Source organism: Vitis vinifera, chromosome 6, assembly GCF_030704535.1.
Source record: "Vitis vinifera cultivar Pinot Noir 40024 chromosome 6, ASM3070453v1".
NCBI lineage: Eukaryota > Viridiplantae > Streptophyta > Magnoliopsida > Vitales > Vitaceae > Vitis > Vitis vinifera.
The window spans coordinates 3,804,519-3,829,501 of NC_081810.1; the positions used below are offsets into that span (position 1 = coordinate 3,804,519).

Consider the following 24,983-nt stretch of genomic DNA (forward strand, 5'->3'; position numbering starts at 1 on the left):
ACTTCTTTGATGGTGTTGTACTTGAAATTTTCTCAAAATAAAGACTGTTTGGATTATGTAAATATTCTATTGCAATCAAATATAATATATAACATGACATAATGTAACAATTTCTCAAGTGTGAAGCAATTGTAAGGGATGTTGAAAAAAATGCAATAATTTAAAATATATAGTTCACAAACTATTTTCAAATGTATGATACTTTTTGATATATCGATATGGAGTTGGATAATTTCAATTTCAAAAGACAACTTCAAAATTAAACACAATTTCTAATTTGATTTCTTCTAATTATTGTAGATTTGAAAATATGGTTCTTTATGTTAGATGGATATCCCAAGTTTGTTAAATTTGAAGGTGCTTTGGGATTGTATTTTTTATTTTTTATTTTATTTTTATTTTTTGTGGATGTCAGATTCCATATAGTACATCATATTCAAGGGTCTTGCTCGTTAAATCTGAAGGTGCTTTAGGATTGTAGAAGGGTCTTGTTTTTATTTGGGGATATCAGATTCCATATACATTGATGAGTATAACGAACCTTTAGCAAAACTTGGGATATCCATTTAATAGACCTCTCAGCAAAACTAGTTTGAGTTTGAACCCGAACTTTTACTACCTTCACAATCCACTTTGAAAGCATCAGGTGACAAAAGAAATTGACCTCATCCTCCTCTCACGATATCCTCAAACCTAATTGATTTAAATCTTGACCCATGGCCTCCATGAACAAAGAGAAAAATACAAAAAGAAAACAAAGCATAACCCAAGAAGAGCCAAACAAGCAAACAAACTACTAAATAAGGTCATTTTTCATGTTTTAATCAAAGGACAAGAGTAGTAACATGACTCTCATATGTCACATAGTGAAATTGAATCGTATTCAAGATATATCTCAAAGAAAACCAAAGATGCAAAAGATGAATATAGCAAGATCCAATCCAACAAGCAATGTATGAACATTTGATATTTGCAACCAATCAACAAATAATGCTTAAAATCAACAAAAACGGAGGAAGAAAACAAAGAAATCCATAGTGGTCATACCTGGGCTTCTTAAGTAAAGCTTGTTTTGTTGGGAAAAATTTTCAATTATGGGCTTATATATTAACATTAATTGTATATGTGTGTTACCTATTATTAATCTATTAAAAGTGATCAATTAAGTTAATTAATTTGTTAGACTTTTAAGACATCTCCTAAGGGGTATGGGCTTTGCAATGTGTAGGGACTATGTGCATATATTAAATTTGAGAAACTATGCTATGCTACAAAAATTAAGTACTCAGACCAAGACATAGTCTATGCATTAATTTGAAGCCATATTCAAACATCACAACACAAGGTTACATATAATTTAAATTACATTTCAAATGAACCTTGGAACCAATGAATGAAGTATAATTAGAAATAAGACATCTTCATCTTGAATTTTTATAAATTATTAGGAACATTTGATGTATACCATCTAAGAGGTGGTTCATTAATGTATCCTCATGCATTATTTGATGCCACGTGGGATTTCAATATTGCTATATAAAACAAGATAAAAATTCTTGCCTGATGAAGTTGCTCCATTAATCCTGAAAGCACCCACACCCAAAAATTCATTATTATCATTCTCTCCTAGTTTTTAAATAAATAAGCTATTAATTAAAATCTAATGTGTAATAACTCTTTGTTATTTTTCTGTTTGAAGGACCCCATATCCTTTAATATTCACAATTGATTTCAAATTTTTAACAATAAGATGCTATGTATCTTTGATCTCAAAAATATTTTTTTTTTCGAAATTAAAGTTGCAGAAACTAAAGGAAAAATAAAATAAAATTGTTGCCTTAGAAAGCTGTGGGTGAACAGTGATCGAGAAATAAGATTAGTATCGGATGAGAGCTGCTAGAATCTAGAATGTGGTGACTACTGAGAGCTGGTAGAATTCGAAATGGTAGGGTAATGGGATATAATAATAAATTAATAAATTATAATTATTATAATTTTTAATAATAAAATAAAAGCAAGGAAAGCCGCCTTTGTTAAGGGTTAGTCTCTTGGCGGTGATATTCTGGATCTCTGTTGAGAGAAAGCTAGAAAGAAAATAGAGAGAGAGCAGTAATCTTTGTTGGCTGTGACTTTTTTGGTCTTGGTTGAGAGAAAAACTGGAGAGATAGAAGAGAAAAAGAAGGAGAGTTGAGAGAGATCATCTGGAAGAACTTCTGGCAGGGATCAGAGGGCAATTAAAGCTTTTGATTGTTTGATTTGATACACCTCGTCTTCATTTCAGGTTCTATTTTCTCTAATTATTTTGTGTATTTGTGAATATCAAGATCGTGATTCTCTGTTTTTTTTTTTTTTTCTGGCTTGGATCAAATTATTTTGGAATTTTGTTATTGATTTGTATTTGATTATCTTGGAAATTTTGGAGGTCTCTGCATCTTATACCGTCTCTGTACCATTTTTATTACAGTTTGTTTATAATAGCTTTCGAAATTCTGGATCTAAGACTTTTCCTCTATTTTTCTCTGTAAATGTTTGGTTTGTTTTGCTTTTAATCATAGATTGATGATTCATGAAGGTCTTGTTAACCAAACTTTCATAAACTTTATGCGGAAATAATTATTTTGAAAACAATTTTGGATACATAAAACAAATAAATGGAAGTACTAAAATAATGATCATATTTTTACCTTGATCCATGAAGTGAGATTGAGTTACCTTGTGAATTGTATTGTCAAAGTCTATGTTGTTAAAAATAAACAATAAGAAAGAAAATGACATAAGAATGAGAGTCTGGCTTGGAACCTCAATTTATAATAAGTTGTATATCTCTTAGTCTTCCCATCAAAGACTATATGGGAGTTATATTCATTATTTACACCCATTATGTACAAATTAATGGGTAATGGTAGGTTATGAACTTGAATGCATCTATATAAACTTCATTATGTACAAATTATATACACTCATTAAGGTAAACTTCATAGTCATTTGATATAGCAGGTCTTTTCTCTCTTTGTGATCTACGTAAAGATACTTCTGTAATTGGGACATTCTCATTTTCATTACAAGAAACCTCTTGAGTCACACCATATTCCATCATTGGTGTTGATACTTCATTAGAGGTTAACTTTTTAAGCTCAGTTCTCCCACTAAAATATTCATTTTCCAAAAACACAGCATGTCTAGTTTCAACAATTTTAGGGCCCTGACCATGACAATAAAATCTAAAACCTTTTGATCTTTCAGGATAGCCAATGAAATTACAACTTATGGTTTTAGAATCCAATTTCTTTATTTGTGGGTTAAAAATTTTAGCTTCAGCTGGACATCCCCATACATGTAAATAATTCAAAGTCGGTTTCCTACCCACCCATAACTCATAAGGAGTTTTGGGTACAACTTTACTAGGAACACGATTGAGAATGTGAACAGCAGTTTTCAATGCTTCACCCCACAAAAATTCAGGTAAAGTTGAGTTACTCATTATACTTCTCACCATGTCAATTAGAGTACGATTTCGTCGCTCTGCTACACCATTTTGCTCTGGTGTTCCAGGCATTGTGTAGTTTGTAATGATACCATGCTCTCTTAAAAATAAGGCAAACACACTAAGATGTTGACCTGATTCGGTGAACCTACCATAATATTCATCACCTTTATCAGATCTTACACTTTTAATTCGCCGATTAAGTTGATTTTCAACCTCAACTTTATAATCTCAAAAACATCTAATGCTCCAGATTTTTCACGAATAAGATACACATAAGAATACCTTGAAAAGTCATCAATAAAACTAATAAAGTACTTATGTCCATTGATAGTTGGAATTGAATAAGGTCCCCAAATGTCAGAATGAATACATTCTAACAATTCAGTAGCCATAGAGGCACCCTTTTTCTTAACCTTAGTATATTTTCCCTTTATGCATTCAACACAACTAGTAAAATCAGAAAAATCAAGTGAAGTCAAAATTTCATCTTTAATAAGACGTTCCATCACTTCTCTTGAAATGTGACCTAATCGCTTATGCCACAATATGGATGAATTTTCATTCACTCGATTTCGTTTTTTTCTTAGAGAATTCATACACATGATAAGATAAAAGAGACTGTGAATATTTGCAATCTAAATTCAATGAATAAAGATTACCACGTAAAGTGCCAGAGCTAACCAAACAAGAATTATAGAACAAGGAAACTCCTTTATTTCCAAACTTTAATTCATAACCATAAGAATCAAGTCTTGGAACTGAAATTAGGTTTCTAGTAAAAATAGGAATATAAACTGTATCTACTAAATCCATAATGAAACCAGTATCCAAAATTAAACGAAGAGTGCCAATAGCCTCAATTTCCACTTCTGTTCCATTTCGCAAAGTAATGGTTTGCTCTCCTTTACTTAGTCTCTTGCTTGTAAGGTATCCCTGCAATGAATTCGTTATGTGAATGCTTGCACCGGTGTCAATCCACTAAGTGTTTGGTGGTATATCAACTAAATAAGATTCATAAGACACTAAGCATTGAGTTTTACCTTTCTTTTCCAACCAAGCCTTAAAGCCAGAACAATCTCTTCTTTTGTGACCTTTCTTGTGGCAAAAATGACATTGTATCTTATTTTCATCATTTTGCTCATTGTGAGATACATCATTACCTTGCTTATTTTTCTTACCTTTACCTTTCTTGAAGGATTTTTTTATTTGGACCAATGGTGAGGTGAGCCATATCGGGCTTTTCCACTTTAAGCCTCTCTTTTTCTTGAACACACATGACAATTAGTTTACTCATTTTCCACTTATCCTTCTGAGTATTATAATTAATTTTGAAAGGACCAAATTGTGAAGGAAGGGAAGTCATTATGAAGTGAACAAAAAAACCTTCAGAAATTGCCATGTCCATTCCTTTCAATTGAGAAGCCATGTCACTCATCTTCATGATGTGCTCACGTACACCACTATGACCATCATATTTCATTGTTATCATTTTGATCATAAGAGTACTTGCCAAGGACTTGGAAGTTCCTAAGAATTGTTTTTCAACTGATTTAATATAGGTCATTGCATTATCTGAATCCGGGATTGCTCCACAAATTGTAGGAGTGATTGAACCTTTCATAATCATTAGACTCATGCGATTAGAGTGCTCCCACTTTTCATATAAAGCCTTTTGTTCATTAGTACTTTCAGAAGTAGGCTTTGTGGATGTAGGCTCTCTTAAGGCATAGTCCAAATCCATGCAACCAAGAACAATTCCAATTTGTTCCTTCCATTTTTTAAAATTTGCCCCACTTAATTGTTCAATACCAGACAAATAGCCTGTAATAGCAGTAGGATTCATTGCTGCAAAATAAAATTTAATTCAAAAGGAAAATTATTTTATATCATGACAATATTTAACACCACACTTTACAATAATTTAACTACAACAAAAATTAAGTTAAATATCACATTAATCATAAACAGAAGAGATCATATCATAGTTCTTTCGTTGGACCGAACTACAATCATATAATCCAAAAGTATATTATTATAATCCCTCCGTTGGGTTGGATTATAATAATTTATAAATCATATAGATATGACATAATTATTAAAATAAAAGTATTAAAACGTAAAGAAGTTTAATACCATTGGGTAAAAACTTCATCAACCTTTTATTATTAAACTCTTGTCATATAATCAAACATGATGATGATCCTCTGTTAGGTTGATCAACACTTGTTTCATAAGTTGAATAACACACACATAACTAATTGTTTATGATCCAAAATTGGTTGGCTCTGATACCAATTGTTAACCAAACTTTCATAAACTTTATGCGGAAATAATTATTTTGAAAACAATTTTGGATACATAAAACAAACAAATGGAAGTACTAAAATAATGATCATATTCTTACCTTGATCCATGAAGTGAGATTGAGTCACCTTGTGAATTGTATTGTCAAGGTCTTCAACTCACTACTCTCATATAGTGGATGAGTCACTTGTGTGGTGTATATTGTTAAAAATAAACAACAAGAAAGAAAAAGACATAAGAATGAGAGTGTGACTTGGGACCTCAATTTATAATATGTTGTACATCTCTTAGTCTTCCCATCAAAGACTATATGGGAGTTATACTAATTATTTACACCAATTATGTACAAATTAACGGGTAATGGTAGGTTATGAACTTGAATGCATCTATATAATTGCATAGGTTATACCTTTCCATTTTCCTTCATTACTCATAAACATAATGTACAAATAAATTTCATAAAGATGGGGTTACAAAAATTGTAACACCACATTCATATGAGTTAAATTTTCTAACTCCCCATTTGTAATTTGAGTCTTCCATACATAAGACTCTTGGATGCCCAATCAATTGATTCACCTACCTATCAATTGATACCCTTAAATAATATTCATATAAATATAATTATATATGACCACACATTATAGGAAAAAAGCTAACAGGTCTCTATTTAATAAATTCTAGATAGATTGTCATATGATTAGACATTTGTCAATTTAGGTGCTGATTATTAAAAGTCAATGTAATTGTTTTTAAAATTTTAGAACTAAGACTTTTCTTTTGTTTTCTTTGTGAATATTGGATTAATTTTGTTGCAATCATGATTAATGCTTCTTGTAGATTTTTTTTAATAAATTTTGAATAGATAATCACAAGATCAGAGATTGTTTTAAGTATCAATTATTATAAAAATATAGGTTTAATTTATGAAAATATCACACTATCCACTACCATATAATCTGTTAAAAGACAATGTTTATGAAGTTGAAGCAGATTACACTATCCACTATCACATAATCATATTTGTTAAAAGACAATATTTCCTTATAAATTTGTTGAATTGAGTAATAATTAATCATAGGTTTTTTTTTTTTTTTTAATAGCATGTCAGATGAGATTGGATCCAACAACACTACCTTATAATCGGATGTAGAGTTAACCTAAAATTTATATCAATTATAAGGTTAACCCAAAGTTTATATCAATTTTTTGATATTTTTGTATCATTGAGGAAATTAGAGGATGATTTTAATATCAAAAACTAGTATTCGATGAAAAATTCACATGTAATATCGAAAAAATGGATTAAAATAAGAAATTGGCAATATTTGCATATGTATTGCATGTGTTAATATATTAGGAAGGTGACAGTTAAATCTAAGCAATATTATCTTAAAAAACAATATTATCCATTATAATATAATATAATATTTTCAAATTATCTTAAAAATATATAGGATTAATAGTAATATCATCATATTACAAAATTTCTTTTATCTTGGTATAATCATTTTTATTAAAGGACTCTTAATTTTTTTAAAAAGGAATGATACTAATGAAAAGTCCAATATCTATAACACTATCCAATACCACATATTCACACATGTTAAAAAAAATAATGTTTATGAAACTAAATGAGAAGATTTTGGGTTGGTTGCTTTGAAAAAAAAATGTAACAAAAGATCCTAAGATAAAGATGTGTTGATCATGGATTTGTAAAATCAAGATTAATAACTAAAATCATAGTTATTTTTTAATAGCATGTTAATCTACAAGATTTGATCCAACAACACCACCTTATGATTGGATCAGAGTTAACCCAAAGTTAATATTTATTCTACCATATTTTTATAATTCAATATTTGTTAATATTGACAAAGCTAGAAGATAATTTTAATATGACTAACGTAGTAGAATTAATGAAGCAATATTATATTTATCATTGTATAATAATTTTTCCTTTTGAAGGACTTTCAATTTTTTTAATGGTAGTTCTAACATTTGCAATACAATCCACTACTATTGAGTTATACATATTAAAAGATAATATTTGTCACACTTATTAAAAGTTAATATTTACGAAGTTGAAGTAGAAGATTTTGGATTGATTCATTTGAAAAAAATTAGAACAAAAATGACAATGAGTTGGTTTATATGATATTGCAAAGTCTTTAGATAAACAATATGTACTTATTGTATATCATAGCTTTGTAAAATAAGAGTATTGGGTAGAATAAACAATAGATGCTTAATAATAGTTATTTTTGAATATGTCCACTTACAAAATTGGATCCAACAAAACCACTTTATGATTGGATTTAAAATTAACCCAAATGTAATATCAATTCTACAGTATTTTTATAATTTTTATTTATTTAATTTTTTAAAACCAGTTGATATTTGGTATCATTGAAAGATAGAATATGATTTTGATATGAGTAATATAATAGGTGAATGGTCGAAAAAAATGCATATGTCAATTTCAATATTTATACTATAAATTTATTATTTAGAAGTGAAAATTTTTAAGATTACCATACAAGTAATATTGGAAAAAGAGATTAAATTAGCATGCATCACATCACATTGAAGTATCACTTCAGTTAAGTAATATTATCTTTAAACAAGGTAATATTATCTACTATAATATTACATTTTTAAATTATCTTAAAAATTCACTTGAATATAGGTTTAATTTTAAAATAAAAATTTATTTTCATGTAATCAATTTTTTTTTTCAAAATGGCATTTATTTATAAACTATTGATATTAATGGTAGGTCAAACATCTATTTCATTATTCACTGTGATAGAGTCACACATGTTAAAAAGAAAAATATTAGGTTTTTACTTTAGATATCATGATTTGTATTATTGTTTTTTTACTTTGGTGTCATTCTTTTATATCTTAGTTTCATTTGTTTTTATAAAGTTAGTGTAGGACCTTAGACGCTACCAACTCTTCTACAAACAATTGTTGTTAGGAAAAGCGCCATACCATAGCCTTATAGTGCATTCTCCGATCTGCCAACAATCTCCCCCCGACACCCCTGGGGTTTGAACCCGTGACCTCGGCTTTGATACCATTTGTAGGACCTTAGACGTTACCAACTCTCCTAAAAACAATTGTTGTTAGGAAAAGCGCATACCCTAGTTTTATAGTGCATTCACCCAAGCGCCCACGACGAACACAAGGGGAGTTGATGGATGCGGCCAACCCTCTGATCTGCCAACAGTTAGGTTTATACTTTAGGTACCGTGCTTTATACTTTAGTCTCATTGTTTATTTTCACTTTGATTTTTTTTTTTTTTGTATTTTAATCTCATTTGTTTTCATTCTATCCCTTTAATGCCTCAAATCACATCTTCTCTTCTCGTACCCTAATATTTCCTATTTTATTTGTCCATTTTGTAAAACTATTTTGTTTTCATCCAAAGTTGTGGTTTAGTTTATTAAATTTATTTTAAAGACATACTAAAATTTATAATATTAATTAAATATTACCTTCTCACTAAGATTTTTAAAATAACTAGAACAAACAAATACAATTCAAATAATTAATGCAGATTATTAAAATCATTAAGAACAAACAAATAAAGTTCATATCATTATAACCATGCATGTACTTTCTATGTTGGGTATCTGCCTTCTTGAAAATGCCACATCCTCCTTTTTCTTGCAAAGATTGTACAAAGTTCAAACATGATAAAGAAATGTTATCAAAAAAGCAGAAAATTCCTTTATTTATTTATTTATTTTTGACAAGGAAGATGATACCACATGGTATTAGATGCCTCTTTTTCTCTGGTTTTTATGGTAACGACTTATTTTTACTTCCATAACCAGTCAAAAGTATACTCAATTTTACACAGCTACTTGGGGGACAAAGCTTTTGCTTATTCCCAAACACAGCCTGTTCTTATTTCTTACCCACCAGGTTCTCTTCATGTACAAGAAGCTTCTACTGCTAAACTCTTTGCAATTCCGCTACATGGGTCGCCAAATGTATCAATTGATACTCCAATGCTGCAACTCTTTGATCCAATGCAAGCCTGTAAAAGAGTCCTTGTTAGTATAACCCAACATTAAGTGGATGGGTATATATCAAAAGAGTCAGCAAGTGTGCACCTCCTGCACAATTGAAAGAGCCGTCCTGCTGCTGCACTTGCTGTGGCTAAAACTCCCACAAGTCCCACGTGGAGTCCCAAAGCTTGCAAACTTGATTGAGGAAATGACCTGATTGGGAAATGGGCATTCCAGTGATAGCATAGGACTTGACTTCCTTCCTGTGGTTAGATCTGAGCCCCACATATCTACTGGAAGTGGGTGATATTCCGACACTCGTGAACACAGACTCTCCACCTGTTTTGTAGCGAAAGATATCTGTGTTGGATCCCCGCCGATTTCCTCAAACAACACAAGAGTGTTCCCACTTGGTTGCAACCATGATCTAGGTACATGGTACCTGTGATATCAATGGGATCAGAACCAAAATGTTTAGAATTTAACTTAAAAAATTTCATCACAAAAGAATGTTCAAACTTACAGTTGCTGAGATGGTTTCCCACAGTTTTTGAGGCATTTGTTTGAACTGTAAGGTCCTCTGTAATTGCAGGAGGAGGTGCAACCACCATTTGAAGAGACATAAGCTGGCCAGTAACGCCCAATGCTTTGTCCATTCACCCATGCCTCGCCCTTCCCCATCCCCATGAAATCTAGTGCAACCGGATCATTGCCAGCCGGGGCATCAAATGTTGTCTGGTTAACAATTATTCTTCACTGTTAGTATCTAAAGAATTATGTCCTGAGCATTGTTATGATCTACTCATGCATCATAATGAGTGGTTGAGCCCTTACAGAAGAAGGATAAACAAGGAAATAGATAACCATATCATTGTTAGATGGAGAACATACAAACTTCTCTGAAATGCAATGCTGAAATTTTCAAAATTATTACTCATAAAATAGTTTTAAATACACGAGGTCATGTTACTAAGATGTACATGCATATAAATAAGACCTATAATCTTATCTTCAACAGTGCCTTCTCCAACTCTGTCCAGGAGTTGGACTCCACAGGTTAAAGTATTTTTGGACTCAACAAGCAAACTAATGGAAAAGATCATATGAGGATTTTTTTTTTTAATTTGTATCAAGTAATCATGGATCTCAAATTCTCATAAGAATTTGATCACATGCTCACCCGGTCCAAATTTTTTTAAAACATTTACAACTTGGCACATAGAATTTTCTGTCCTTTTCATTTTTGTTTCTCTTGGTTTTCCATTTTTCTTTTCAAATTAAATTAGGAACCTTAGCCTAGCTTCATCTTAACTATTTAGGCCACATACAAAGATCCTATTTTGCTTCCATTCAATGAAACCACATATATAAACACCTATAGAATCAAATAATTATGACCAATTTCAATTCAAACATAAGCATCTATAGCTTAGTCATATATTAATGCAAATCAGACTTGAGATGCAACAATAACATGGCATATCAGTGTAGACATTATATCATTATGCTTCAATGATGCACTTAATTGTAAGAATTATAAAATAATATTCTAAGTTGGTGGAAGTAATCGTCTCCACAACACCCTTTTCCTATTTATTTTCTTTACTAGCTGAGGCGGCAATTCCTGGTATTTCCATTCTCAATTCACATTCCAGTGCTACCAAAAAACTCTAATACTAAGCCCGTCAGACATGCAACTTCTAGTCACCTGTGAAATCAGCAGACTCCCACTTACAATAATAATTTCCAACATTGTCAGTATTCTCATCCTACCTCTCCCATGATAGTCTCCATTCCTGATCAATATCCTCTCTAAATATTTAGAAAAATTCTGAAACTAGATCATCACTGAATGATTACCTTGTAATGCAATAAGTAATTCATAATCAGAATCTGAATAGTAAAATTTGCCTCTACCTTGTACCATATCAAGGGTTGCTTCTTGGGCAAGGTAGAGCCAGCAACCCACTTTGAAGAACTTCCACTAGGCAGGCCTAACTCTTCCCCTTGCAGGCCAACCTGTGCTTATGGAAACAAAGACAAGAGAGAAAAACTGAATATTTTTTGCATATAATCCTTGAATAATAATAATAAATAAATAAATAAATAAAATAAAATAAAAAATCAAGCATGCAACCTAGAAAGGCTGGAATTACTGTCAAGGGTTATGCACTTCGCTCATTTAGAATAAAAAATAATTATTTGTTTCTCCATTTACCAAGAAAAAAAAATAATAATAATAATCATAATAAATAAATAAAATAAAAAATCAAGCATGCAACCTAGAGAAAGGCTGGAATTACTGTCAAGGATTATGTACTTTGCTCATTTAGAATAAGAAATAATTATTTGTTTCTCCATTTTCCAAGATTGTAAGAATGTGCAGATCTTTTAATGTAGAAAAGACAACTATTTACATACAATAGAATATACAATCTCTTCTATTGAGTAGTGTACCACATATTGTTAAATAGACAGCAGCACATTGTGAAGAACAAAGAGAACTGACCTGATATGTCCACTGCTGCGAGGAGAGATCAACAGTGGTGCCATTTGCTAATCCTTTCAATTTTATGGGGCCAGTAATTCCCGCACCCTGTTTATCATAAAATGCTCCATAGTTCTGAAAAATGTAGATGACTTGCATTAGTGTGCACTTCTTCTCGGTTATATTTTGAACGCCATAACTTGTTCATCCAATAGATAACAAGTAGTTCTAAACTTCTAATAGAGAATTGTAGATGATAATCTTCTTGCAATGCTTTATTAAGCAGGGAAGCCAAACCTGAAGTCCTACTGTCAAACTCAGGAGATCAATTGTGTTCTTTCCATGTATAAGTGTCACGGGGATATCCACTGTTACTTTAGCATTGCCACTGTTCCCTGTTCCACTCCCTAAAAATGCTCAAATTTTTACAAATACAAGAAGTCAGTTCTGTTGTCACAGTTCAGGCTGCAGAGTGCATTGTTCATCCACAAAAGTGAACATCATTCTTATCTTTTTGGTGAGCATTTCTCAAACCACAAATTTTTTCAGAAAGGGCCTGAAGCATTTGATGAGTCTGTATCATTTCAAACGACAGAGAAAGAAAAAGTCCTGTCACTTTGACATTCAATGATCTCAAGAATTCAACTTTTCTTAAAATATTTAATCATTTCTTAACCCCTTATTTCTTTTCCTTTTCCCTTAGGGTAGACATTTAAAGTTGGGCCACCCTAATATCATTAATTTAAACCAAATGGTAGCATGCTTTTGTTACTATTTACTTTTGTTTATTCAGTGAATTGTCTTTAATGCTATTCAGATGATATTTTGCTTTATTTATAAAACCGCCCAAAAATAGGCATGTCCTATTATTTACCAAAAAGGCAAGACAAAAATCCACTTCCTTCTTAACTTTTGAAAGCAAACTATTTTTCTTTTCAAAGAAATCACCTACTTTTACTAAAATTTTGGATAGCATGTTATCACCCTCATTTTATTTTTCAAGGTTAAATTAAATTCACATTTTCCCCAATAGTTTATTTTAGAAAATATCAAGAAGTTTTCAGGTCCACCTAATTCAACTGGCTATGCTACCAAGCACCCACCTACCCTAAATGAAAAGAGTCTTTATCCACTTTTATTAATTATTAATAAATAAATAAATATTAGATCTTTCCTTCATCCTCCTTGTGCCACTATTGTGTAGGTAAACATCCTTAACAATTGAATACTTTTTTTAAAAAAATATTTTATGATAAATTATTAATTGTAATTGAAACTAATATTTGAGAGGTGAAAGATGTGAGAATTAGTGAGGATTGACATAAGTATTAGTTGAAATTAAATTAGGATTAATACTTATCGATGCTAAATTAGGAGTAGTTAATTTGGTTATAAGAGAATTATAATTAAAGTCATAATAGGTTTTTAGAATCCTAGTAAACTTTCGATTTTTTAGAAAAACCTATAAATAAGGCTAATTCATATAAACCAAAGTATTAATTGATGATTAATAATATTATGTTTTTTGTGTGTGCATATTTTGTAATTTTTAATGATGAAACTCTATTGGTTTTTTTCTAGGTAAAACTCTTATAAGGCGTGCGAATCTAAGGTATCTATTCCTTCTTCTTATTTTTTTTCTCTATAATTTTATGGTGCTTTAAGCTTTTATCCCATATTCCTCTCCTTAAACCTTGAAAAAATTTAAACCTTAGCCCACCTATTTGATTATAGGCAACCCTTTCCTTAAACCCTAAAATAAAAAGGAAATACCTTATTCTTCTTCTTAAACCTCAAAACAATAAAAACCCTATCCCACCTATTTGATTATGGACAACCATCTCCTTAAACCCTAAAATAAAAGGGAGATACCTTATTCCTCTTCTTAAACCTCAAAACAATAAAAACCTTATCCCACCTATTTGATTATGGACAACCATCTCCTTAAACACTAAATTAAAAGGAGACCATTCAGGGGGATACATGTAGTTATCACCATCGTATGTTTCTCTAATGAATCTATTAGGTGCACAAGTGGCAGCATATTATTAGTCCACAAACACATTGTATCACCCTGTTAGTCCATGTATACACGGCACCATTTCACAGGTCTGTGTTGTGTCATCTAGTTGCATCTTATAAAAAGGAATCCCCATTAATAGACCTCAAGGACCACCATTTGAAAGGACTGAAAAAATCTCTTTAAGGGATTTGTTCTCTGAAAATTACTGCTAGTTGCTCCAACTCATGCTTCCTCTTAATCCACTCTATTCTTCCTTTGAATTGGGACAACTCGCCATCCACATGGTCACCTCCTTCAACAAAAATAGATCACAAAAATCCTAGTATAGCCTTTACAAACTTATCTCAATCTTAAGACCTTTTCCTCAAAACCTATAATGTTTAACACCTTTCTTTATTTTTATGCAATAAGGACATCTATTTCTATAAGGAAATATCAACAAAACAAATATCTAATATAATATTCTCTACTATTATGATCCAAAATGAAATTTGAGACACTTTGTAACATAGCTCAATGAAGCCATATCATTGATTCCTCCCCTCTTTTTTCCCTTTCTATAAGAAGGCTGATCAATATGAAAGAAGTAGAAATTTCACATGTACAACAAAAGGAAACATAAAAATGACCTCTTAAAGAGGTAAAAAAGAAGGAAAGAAAAATCCAAAGTCATAATAAAATACATGATTGTAGGGCAATAAAAATGCAAGAATATTATACTAACCTGCAAGCTTCCCATTAATAAAAGCATGAAGGGCATGGCCTAGTGATTCCACATGAAGAACAGTTTGTGATCCATCTTCAAGGAAAGGCTCATCACCTTGTATTTCAGTGCTACAACAAACAACCAGGGAAAGTTTCTGAAATATTTATAGCTTCAGAAGAAAAAATGGTGGGAACAAGTGCAAACAATAAACTTTTATCCTAAGGATCTATTCCCCAAAAATTTATACCTTAGTGAATACCACAGATAGTCACTTTTATCAGCTGTAATATTTATCTGCTCCAGAAGTCCAAGTTTAGTAAATGCATTGTTTTTTGAGATACCCACTGGTTCATCAACCCAACTCCAACCAGATTGGAAACCATCAGAAGAGTCAATGTCATTTTTCAAAGATTGCTGCATAAATCTTGGCATCACAGCCATCGAGTTAATCTGCAAGGAAAAGTAGTATACCCTGCTTATGCTGCTCTGAGGTAAAACAAAAAAAAAAAAAATTCTGTTTTGATAGTTTCTTTCTCATGAAAATTTTGAATAAAAGAAACAACAACTTATTAATTGGAAATAATTATAATGCAATGTCTAAAGAAATGGACAATTATGCCCTTTTTTTTTCACCTTCTAAAGGATTACATTCATGATGACAATTATGCGTTTTTTTTTCACCTTCTAAAGGATTACATCCATGATGACCTTTTTCCTTCTTTAGAAATCATGTTATAACTACTTTCACGCATTGCAAAAGAATTAGTTCTCAATTTTTCTTTGTTTCAACATTTTACAAGCAGATGAATCCAAATAAAATAAGGAAAACTGAACATCCAAAAAATTCTAATGTGTATAATTTAAATAAACGTACCTGAATCCAACAGAAGTTTCATGAAAAAATTGCATATTCAAGCAAATTAAGACTAGGAACAGAGAGAAAGGTTGAAATCTTTTAAGGATCAGGAAACGGCTGACTGATTTGATGCACTTCCAAAGGATAGCTCAATGGAAAATTTTAGTTAATTTCAATTGACAAACAGAGTCATGGTCTATGCTTTGAGTATAAAAAAGTCTTAACAGTCTGTACAAATAAGTGTAGGGAATGCCTAGACAAGTCATTATACATGAAACACAAGACAATGAGGCAAACCTGTGCAGTATTAAGAGCTACATTCTTGCAATCAGGTAAGATGCTCACAGACCATGCAGGCAAGTGATATGAATTGCCACTGAAATTCACAGTAGCATCAGAATTGGTGCGCACATTGGCAAGAAACGCAGCACATGACCCTGTCCCTGTTTTATAGACACTGGCCTGAAATGGGAATAAGTCCACATTAAGAAATATTTTTGCATGCAACTCCACAAATAAATCTTTGGCAGTGCAATTAATATCATATGATTATGATCAGAGCATTTTGCATTCTTGAAGCATCTAATCATGGGAAAGAAATGGTGTTGTCAAACAGTAAGTATCTATCCGTCAGGAAGAAGAAACCATGCACTTCCGGAGTAGAAACTATGTGCTTCTGTCCTTGATTAAGGAGTAAAGAGTATACCTCTAAATTTGTACCAAGAGAAGTAATTGTTGGGTCAGTGGCGATCAGTGCTGCTTCACAAAGCTTTATGGCCTTATGCAGATCTTTTAGGTGACCCCACTTGGGTTGTCTGAGAAGTCCTGCAATGTACACAGAAAATGTTGAAAACTTCATCATGGGAAGACACTCTGATATTAAGGAACCAAATGACTATGGGATAAAATATCTCTATTTACAGATGACAACGTAAGAGCATTACAAGTTCTCAAAGATTCTAGTAAGTTGCAGAATTACATTGACTACAAGTTATTTAGGTTGCAAGCGGTTGATGACCTGGTTCTTATCTTTGCCAGGGAAAAAAGGAATAAATGAAAAAAAAGACAACCTGGATTCTTATTTAAGTTTTGTAGACTCTGAGAACTGCAGTAACAAGCACTGAAAATTGTATAGTACTTAGATGGATAAGAAGCATACCATACTCATCTATTGGGGCATCATAATCATAACTTGTAGCAATAAAGGGTCCACCAGTAGTCCGGCCAAAGTTAGTCCCCCCATGGTACTAATTAGGAGCAAACAGAAATATATAATATGTAAATAAACATCCTTTTTGATATGGGACACTGAGTGGAAGCTATGGAGTACCAGGAAATCCTCATAAAAACCTTGTAAACATAAATCCCCAATACAAATTAAGTACCATATAATAATTTTGGAAAGTTCCACCCAGTTGGAAAAAGCGTGCAACGGCAAATGCAATGTCTTCCACAGGCCTGTATGGCACAGCACCTCCAAAAGAAAGAAACCTAGCATATTCCAAATATTGGAGAAAGTCAAAATGAAGAAACAGTTAGATAAAATCTGAAGGCTGAACAGGCAAGCAATATGAGTCTAGTGAAGGAGGTAGACATTTACCATCCTGTCCAATTCTCTGTCCACATTTTGGGTTTCTTGACAGAATTGGGGGTGAATTGGTCACAGTAAAATCCATTGCAGGTGTTAATCTGGAGGCATTTGAAATATCAAAGAGGGAAAATTTTCCAACACAATATTAAAAAATGTTACCAGAAATCCTTTGAATTGGAAAATTAACTTGTCTGTGATACGTTTAAAATATGTCAATGCTAGATTTCTAATACATAAACTGATAGCATGAAGCTTACCATGGGGTCAGGAGCATCTGCTTGCTGGCACATCACCCAGGGAACTCCTGTATCCAAAGATGTAGCCATGGATGCTGCCCATTGGATATAGGATTTGGCAGCTGACCCATATGCTGAATCAATGTTTCCATATTCATTTTCAATCTGGTAGAAAGATAATCATTATTGCTTTATAATAATTTAAGAGTACTTACAATTTGGAAATTCATATAAGGAATACTTAAAAAAGTATTACAAATCACCCTGAGTCATTAGTGCTCAAAAATCAACCTGAGACAAGATTATGGGTCCACCCTGTGATGCATAAAGATTTTCCTTCTTCATCATATCCACAATCTTTGCCGTGAATATCTGCATCTCCTCCTGAAACAGAAACCTTCATATTAAACATGTAAACTGTAAAAATACCAATAATAAAAAAAAATCAACTACTCATGGCTTAAAATGAGAAAACAGGAAAACCTTGAACGGCCCATTATCAGTTCGAAACTGGATTCCAGGAATGAAATGCAACCAAAGAGGAAAGCCCCTGATAAAAAAATTTAAAATCACACATACACTGATATCAGGCGAAAAAAGAGTAAGCAATGATTAATTATTCTGAGAAAATGCCAGAAAATCGTTTGAACAATAGAGTATTAAACCTTTACCCATAGTTCCATTCTGCACATACATAAGGGCCAATGCGCAGATGAACATATAATCCAGCTTCTGCAACGGTCTTCACGAATTTAACCAGATCGTTTCTTCCTTTAAAATCATACTGGACATTGGCTAACCGTGTAAGTACGAAAAGCAGGTTCTCATTTTTATTTTATTTTTTCATTTTGGGTATTATTTAGTGTATTAAACACAAGATTACAATAATTTTCAGTGGGAAGAAGATCATCCTCGGTTCGGTTGCCATAAAAACACGAGAAAAAGGAAAAGAAAACGAACTTCGAAACCCTCATTTTCCCCTTTCTTTTGGCCAAAAAAAGAAAAGAAAAGGAAACACAGGGAAAGGTAAAATCAAACCAGCTGAGTCAAATATAATTACCTCACATTTTTCATTTATCAAGAACCGGGAAATATCTAATGAAACACTTCGACAATGAATTTTTCCTTGTCTTTCTTTTTTATTTTACTTTCTTTCTGTTTCTAGGCAACCAAACAGAGTATAAAGTAAGGAAACAAGAAAATGCAATAGTAACAATGGCGAGTAAGAAGAAAACAAACCTGACGACGAACTGGTTCGTGCAAGTTCCAGAAAACATAGGTCTCGATCACATCTAAACCTCCATCTTTAGACTTCTGAATGAGGTCCGGCCACATCTGCATCCAAAAGCAAACACTCAGCAACAGATACAGAGCTGTATAGAGTAATAGAGAGTTGTAGAGAGAGAAGATCAGACATCGGGAGTACTGCGAGGGTAATGAATGGAGCCCGAGATCAAGACTCTGCGCTTGCCATCGATGACCAAGGCTCGGTGATCGTAGGTAACGGTGGAGGCAAAAGACGTCGTCGCGATAGCTCCTAGCAACGAAACAAGAACAAACACAAATCCTACGCCTCTCATGATTCTTCTACTCTCAGAACTGTTTTCTGAAAACACCCTTTAAAGCAAAAACATTTGTTTGCTTTGGCTCGTCCTTCTCATTAATTTGGCGTTGCTTGGCGGCTTTGCTAAAGCAATAAAATAACGCTTGGAAGGAAGGGAATCAAGAGAAATGGAACAAGATCAAGCTATATATCGTACGCCGGAGACGACACGCCACCTCTCGACTCTACTCCTCCGAGCTTTTCCTCTGTCGTCTTCCTCTTCCTCCTGTGAGCTCGTTTCACACTGACTTAGTGCGAAGCGGACAAAGTGTTCCCAGCGGTAAAAAGCACACGGAGAAATAAGCGTTCCAGCCAATTATTGGTAGTCGGAATTCTTATTCCTTGTAAATTTGTGGAAAAAACCAAATTATTGGTACTCAGTTGTTTAAGGAATATTTAAAATTGATACCGTTTACAAGTTACAACTGAAGAACAAATTTTTACTCTTTAAAACATTAAACAAATGTTTATTCTTTAAAAAGAAAATTATTATTTTTGAAAACTTTTTCACACCTGTACAAACAATGTCATCAAATAAGGGAATCAAAATACATATAGTGACGTCATTGATCGATCTCACATCTTCGACGATTGGATATGGCCAAATTTGTATTCGTTGTAAAGATGAGGTTTGTTTGGAATCAGAGGCAAGCCGTAAGCGAGCGAATGACAGAGGTGTCGGTGCGGATGTAGTGGGTGCAGTTATTCCATATGGTATGGATGAGTGCATTAGTTCACTCATTCCACCCACCTCTTCCCAATTTCCATGCAGGACAAAGACCCCATCTGCCTTTTATCACCTATGGTTGTCCTTTCACCACGCGCCTTCCCCAAAGCCTCGACTCGCAATCGCATCCCAAAAGCGCGTGCTGTTGTTTATTTTGTAATCGAATCCACGACCATGGTCACACTCGAGAGACTCAGCGGCTCACTCTCACCAAAGTTGCTAAACATCCCTGCCTCTTTTTCAACTTATATAATAAAATATTGGATTATAAAATGTGCTACTCCATCTGTATATTACGTGTCATTGAGCATGATACTTGTGACTGACCAGAAAAACACGAGGGCGGAAATTCAAAATTCATGATCAGGATGAGAGACTTTAGATGTGGCTGAACGCAGCTCAGGCGTGCGCACCAATCATTGACCCAGTGCTAAGAGATTTGGGCGGTCTGAAAATATGGGATGGGGGTGATGGTCATATTAGGACCAGCATTACCTATAATGGACCATATTCAAATTAATAGACTAAAGTAATAAATAAGGCCAACTACCCAAACGAAGAATATGAATTAGGCTATCTACTCATTAATGTCCCCGCGTCCTCATTTTTCCATCACCAAATTTGTTTGATAATATTTTTTGCTTTCTTTTTTTTTCTTTAGGGATGTTGACTTCGAGTGCTTAGCTATTCCCACGTTCGGTGGTGTCTTGCTTTCTTATTCACTTCTGGCTGATGACTGGATTACAAAAGAGGAAGGAAATGATTTGAGTTAAAGGAGAAGGGCATGATTGGTTTATAAAAATGTGTTTGGATAGATTGAAAAAGTATGTTAAAAGCTAATGTTTTTTTTGGTAAATATGAAAATACACCACTAATCTTTTAGTACACTTTTGACTTTGATGGTTTTGCACCCAATTTTCATTTAACATCCAACAACTTGGATTTTACGGATACATCGAGATAAAAAGTTGGATGGACATTAATTCAATACCCTAGACTATATTTAGTCAATTGGACATTGTATAACATAAAATAATATATTTTATTTCTTATTTGATTGATAATAAAATAAGATAAGTTATTTTATTGGTGATGAAATATGATATCATATGTTAAACTAAATATAAAATAGGATAAATTTTGAAATATATTATCCAACCTTTGTTTTATATCCATTTTAAATAAGATTAATCAATTGGACATAAGGATAAAAAAAAGTGAATAATGTATTTTATGTCATATTTGATTGGTGACAGGATATGATAAATTATTTCATCATTTATCTTATCATATGTTAAATTAAATATAAGATGAGATAAATCATGAGATATATTATCCAAAATTTTCTTTATATCCCGTTTAAATAGGATATGTCAATCCTATGTTAAGATGTATGATATACATATCCATGTATTATATATTTATTTTATTATATATATATATATATATATATTTAAAAAAAACATGCAATTTCTACAAAAATGAAATATGATATTTTAGGATATACATATTAGAATCTAACACACTCTTAGTATTTTTCTAAAGTATTTTTAGTTTTGTGCTTGTTTATGGAATACCATGAAATTAATTGTTGTTTTTGTAATAAAATTTTCTCGTAGCATTATAATTTTTAACCATTTTACTTCAATTAATTTTCATTTATTTCACTAGTTAAGTTAGTATTGAAAATGTTGGAATATATGGAATACCATATATTCTCTTTACATCATTAATTTCCAATTTAATAGAACCTCCATTTTAACATCAAATCAAGCTCAACACACATCAAATTAAAAATTGTACATACATTGCCAAAATAATCCCAATTGAAAATTCAGGTTAATGCAAATTATAGGAAAAGTATCAATTTTATATATAGCATCGTTCTAATTTTTGATAAGACTAGTTTGGTGTCACGCACTAAATCCAAATGGTACATGATAATAATGTCTAATTCAGCTACAGTAAGTATGCATACCGACTCCAAGTCCAACGAGAACAAACAGAACTTATAAGAATAGTGAAGTAAAATAAACACCAACCAAGATAAATCATGTTCCAGGTTTCCAGCTGTATTAGTGATTGATCAACCTGGCATCAAAGTAGGTGGGGTCTTACAACTATTTTTTACTTCAATTCCTTTTTGTTCCCAAAATTAATTATCAATCAATTTGAAACCAGTTTTTTTAGGTGGCTCATACTTCACGTACACAAGATAATCAAGCAAAATGTAGCGTGGCGGAGCATGCACCACCTGTGGTAACAAACAAGGAGGAAATTCATGAAAGCCAAGACTCATTGCAACAAGTGCGCTGACAACTAGGAATGATAATGGGGCGGGTTTGGGATTGGTCGCCCCCATCCCAACCTTGTCCCGTTTATTCAAAACAATTCCCATCCCCGTCCCATTTAAAAAATTAAACGAGGCGGGACGGGTATGATAAATTCTCATATCCGTCCCGTTCTGCCTCGCCCGTTTAACTTTTTTTTTTTAAGTTTTATTTTATTTTTTAAAAAAATTACTTTTAAAATTTTTAATTACAATAAAAAAAATATATTTTATAAATAATTAAATTATTATATTTTTTATAACTTATTTTACTATTATCTATATATTAAAAATAGTAAAATAAAATTTAAATTAAATTAATTTTAAAATTTAAATTAAATTAAAATTTAAAATTAATTATATATATAATCAGGGCGGGGCAGGACGGGGCAATACCTGAACCCACCTTGGGTTTTTAAAAAAAACCTAAACCCGTCCCAAACTCGTTTATTAAAATTGAACTTCGTTCCATTAAGAATGGGGCAGGATGGATACCCGAAAAAACCCGCCCCATTGCCATCCCTATTGACAACCGGAGTGATAGCATCAAGAGTTTTGACTGAAGACTCCAATCCCTAACTTAGCAAAATGAGGCTCCAGTTTAACAAATCTGTTGTTCAATCTTGAAAAGCCTTAGATAAGAGGGGGATTAAATAGTAGACTAAGCTCTCACTACCTTCTAATAACTCCATTACTTTAGTGACACATGCACAATGAATTCTATCATAAATAATAGCCTGGAAACTAATTATAGTTGGTTTGACCATTAATTGATTTCCTTAGTAGCCCCTTAAGCTCAAATTGGATGAATCTTATAATCTAAGGAGGGAGGGAATATTCTATAGCTTGAAATAGGCTTGGTGATATTAGTTTGATCAAGTGATGACACATTCAAACTAAACCTTTTTCTACAACACCTTTTCTCTAACAAAACATAGATCCAATTCAATGTGCTTTCTCGGAGCATGTAATACTGGGTTAGCTGCCCATAGAATAATGCTGAGGTTGTCACACCATACAACAAAGGGTTTAGAAACTGTTGTTCTTAGTTCTCCTAATAAAGAACATAACCATGTTATCTCTACAACTATGTTAGCTAGGCTTCTAAATTTAGCTTCAATTGAGGACCTTGAGATCATATGTTGTTTCTTGGTAAATCATGACACTAGATTAGAACCCAAGTAGACACAAAAGCCATTGGATGATCCTCTGTCATCTACGTCAATAGTCTAATATGCATCACAAAAACCAATCAAGTCAAACTTGTTGACTTCCTGATGTAAACCAACCTGTCAATGTGACTCTAATGAATTTTTCATGAATTGGCAAACTCTATTTACATAATAGGAAATTTTGAGTAATGGTCACATATTGTAGCGCACCAACTATACTTCTATACATCTAAGCATTATTAATTGAATCACTTCCAAAGGTTGTCGTTTTGTGACCACTTGTCATTAGTGTAGTAATGCTTTTAATATACTACATTTTTGTGACCCCTTGTTATTAGCCTACTATGGTTAATTAATTGATTAGGATTCGAGTGGGTTGGATTAGGTGACCCAAACCCAATTTGAACTCAAGTCATTTAAGCTAATAAAGAAACCTATAAATCCACCCTTAAGGGTTAAGGTTTTAGACTTTTAACTCTTATCTTCTAGAGAGATTTTCTAGAGAGAAACCCTAGAGAAAGAGAAGTCTACCTTTCTTTGTTTGGTATAAGGAGAGATCAGGCAAGAGATAATTAAGTAGACGAGATCTATGATTAATATTGCGGATTTGACACTTTTTTGGATTGGTTTTGATTTGGGGATACCCAAATTGCAAATATGGTTTCTAAATCTCTAAATTTAGGTTTTAATATGATTTTTTATATCAAGTTTTTTGCTATGATAAATTTAAAGAGCCTAATCATAAATTGCATGCACCTTATTAATCCACGATCAAGGAACGAAGCAATTCGAGGTTCCCAACAAAGAGGTTAACAAGATTCCTAATCTTAACAAGAAATCATTCATTGACAAATAATTTTCTTAGTATTTTTTAATTGAGTCTTAAATTGTGAAGTTTTGGCTCAAATTTGTGAAATGAAAAATCCCTTCAAGGTTTTTCAAACTTGTGTTACAAATTCATAATTCACCATTTGTGAAAGAACTCCCTCGAACATTAATGAAAGTAACCATGAAACAAGAAGTTGATTCTATTGCTCTAAATCAACATACTCTGAATTGATCTTCTCTAGTTCTTTATTGCTTGGTTTCAAAATTTTTGTTGGAATAGGTCTTGATTCGAAGATGTAACTTTGTAATTTGTGACCATGAATTGATGAAAAAACTTGTGTTCCCCACAAAGGGAAATTGTTGTTGTAGATGGAATGATTGAACGAAATTGGAGCAAACTTTGAAGATGAAGATGAGGCTTCCATGATGGAAACCGAGGGGCTTTCCATTGTAAGACAAGAGTTCTTTGATACCATCTTAATTTTATAAATGAAACTGATTTTTGAAATAGATTATTCATTAAATATTGAAAAACCTTACATAAAAGGGGATTAAATAGGAGATTAAGCTCTAACCATCTTTTAATAATTCCATTAGTCTAGTGACGATT

The 24,983-nt window shown here is 32.3% G+C and overlaps 1 protein-coding gene and 1 long non-coding RNA gene across 2 annotated transcripts; one reads left to right on the top strand and one right to left on the bottom strand.

Moving 5' to 3' along the window:
* The first annotated feature begins 1,847 nt into the window (after window positions 1-1,847).
* LOC132253935 (uncharacterized) lies at window positions 1,848-15,311 on the top strand. Its single transcript, XR_009465824.1, has 2 exons — window positions 1,848-2,281; window positions 13,884-15,311. It is a non-coding gene; the product is annotated as an uncharacterized LOC132253935 (long non-coding RNA).
* LOC100245036 (beta-galactosidase 8) lies at window positions 9,508-19,820 on the bottom strand. Its single transcript, XM_002285048.5, has 19 exons — window positions 19,130-19,820; window positions 18,954-19,049; window positions 18,386-18,498; window positions 18,198-18,264; window positions 18,006-18,098; window positions 17,736-17,879; window positions 17,488-17,576; window positions 17,273-17,378; window positions 17,047-17,134; window positions 16,594-16,712; window positions 16,185-16,349; window positions 15,279-15,481; window positions 15,050-15,159; window positions 12,600-12,709; window positions 12,324-12,437; window positions 11,732-11,833; window positions 10,338-10,549; window positions 9,920-10,256; window positions 9,508-9,843 (listed from the first exon to the last, which is right to left on the bottom strand). Exons 1-19 carry the CDS (start codon window positions 19,292-19,294, stop codon window positions 9,736-9,738), a joined length of 2,541 nt encoding a protein of 846 aa, XP_002285084.2. The 5' UTR covers window positions 19,295-19,820; the 3' UTR covers window positions 9,508-9,735.
* Window positions 19,821-24,983: the final 5,163 nt, after the last annotated feature.

Excerpts from the sequence above, each read along its gene's own strand:
- LOC100245036 (XM_002285048.5), bottom strand. The coding sequence starts at position 19,294 with ATGAGAGGCGTAGGATTTGTGTTTGTTCTTGTTTCGTTGCTAGGAGCT. Across the intron at positions 18,499-18,953 it reads ACGAACCAGTTCGTCGTCAG|TATGATTTTAAAGGAAGAAA; the intron begins GTTTGTTTTCTT and ends GCCAATGTCCAG. Across the intron at positions 12,438-12,599 it reads GTTTGACAGTAGGACTTCAG|AACTATGGAGCATTTTATGA; the intron begins GTTTGGCTTCCC and ends TACATTTTTCAG.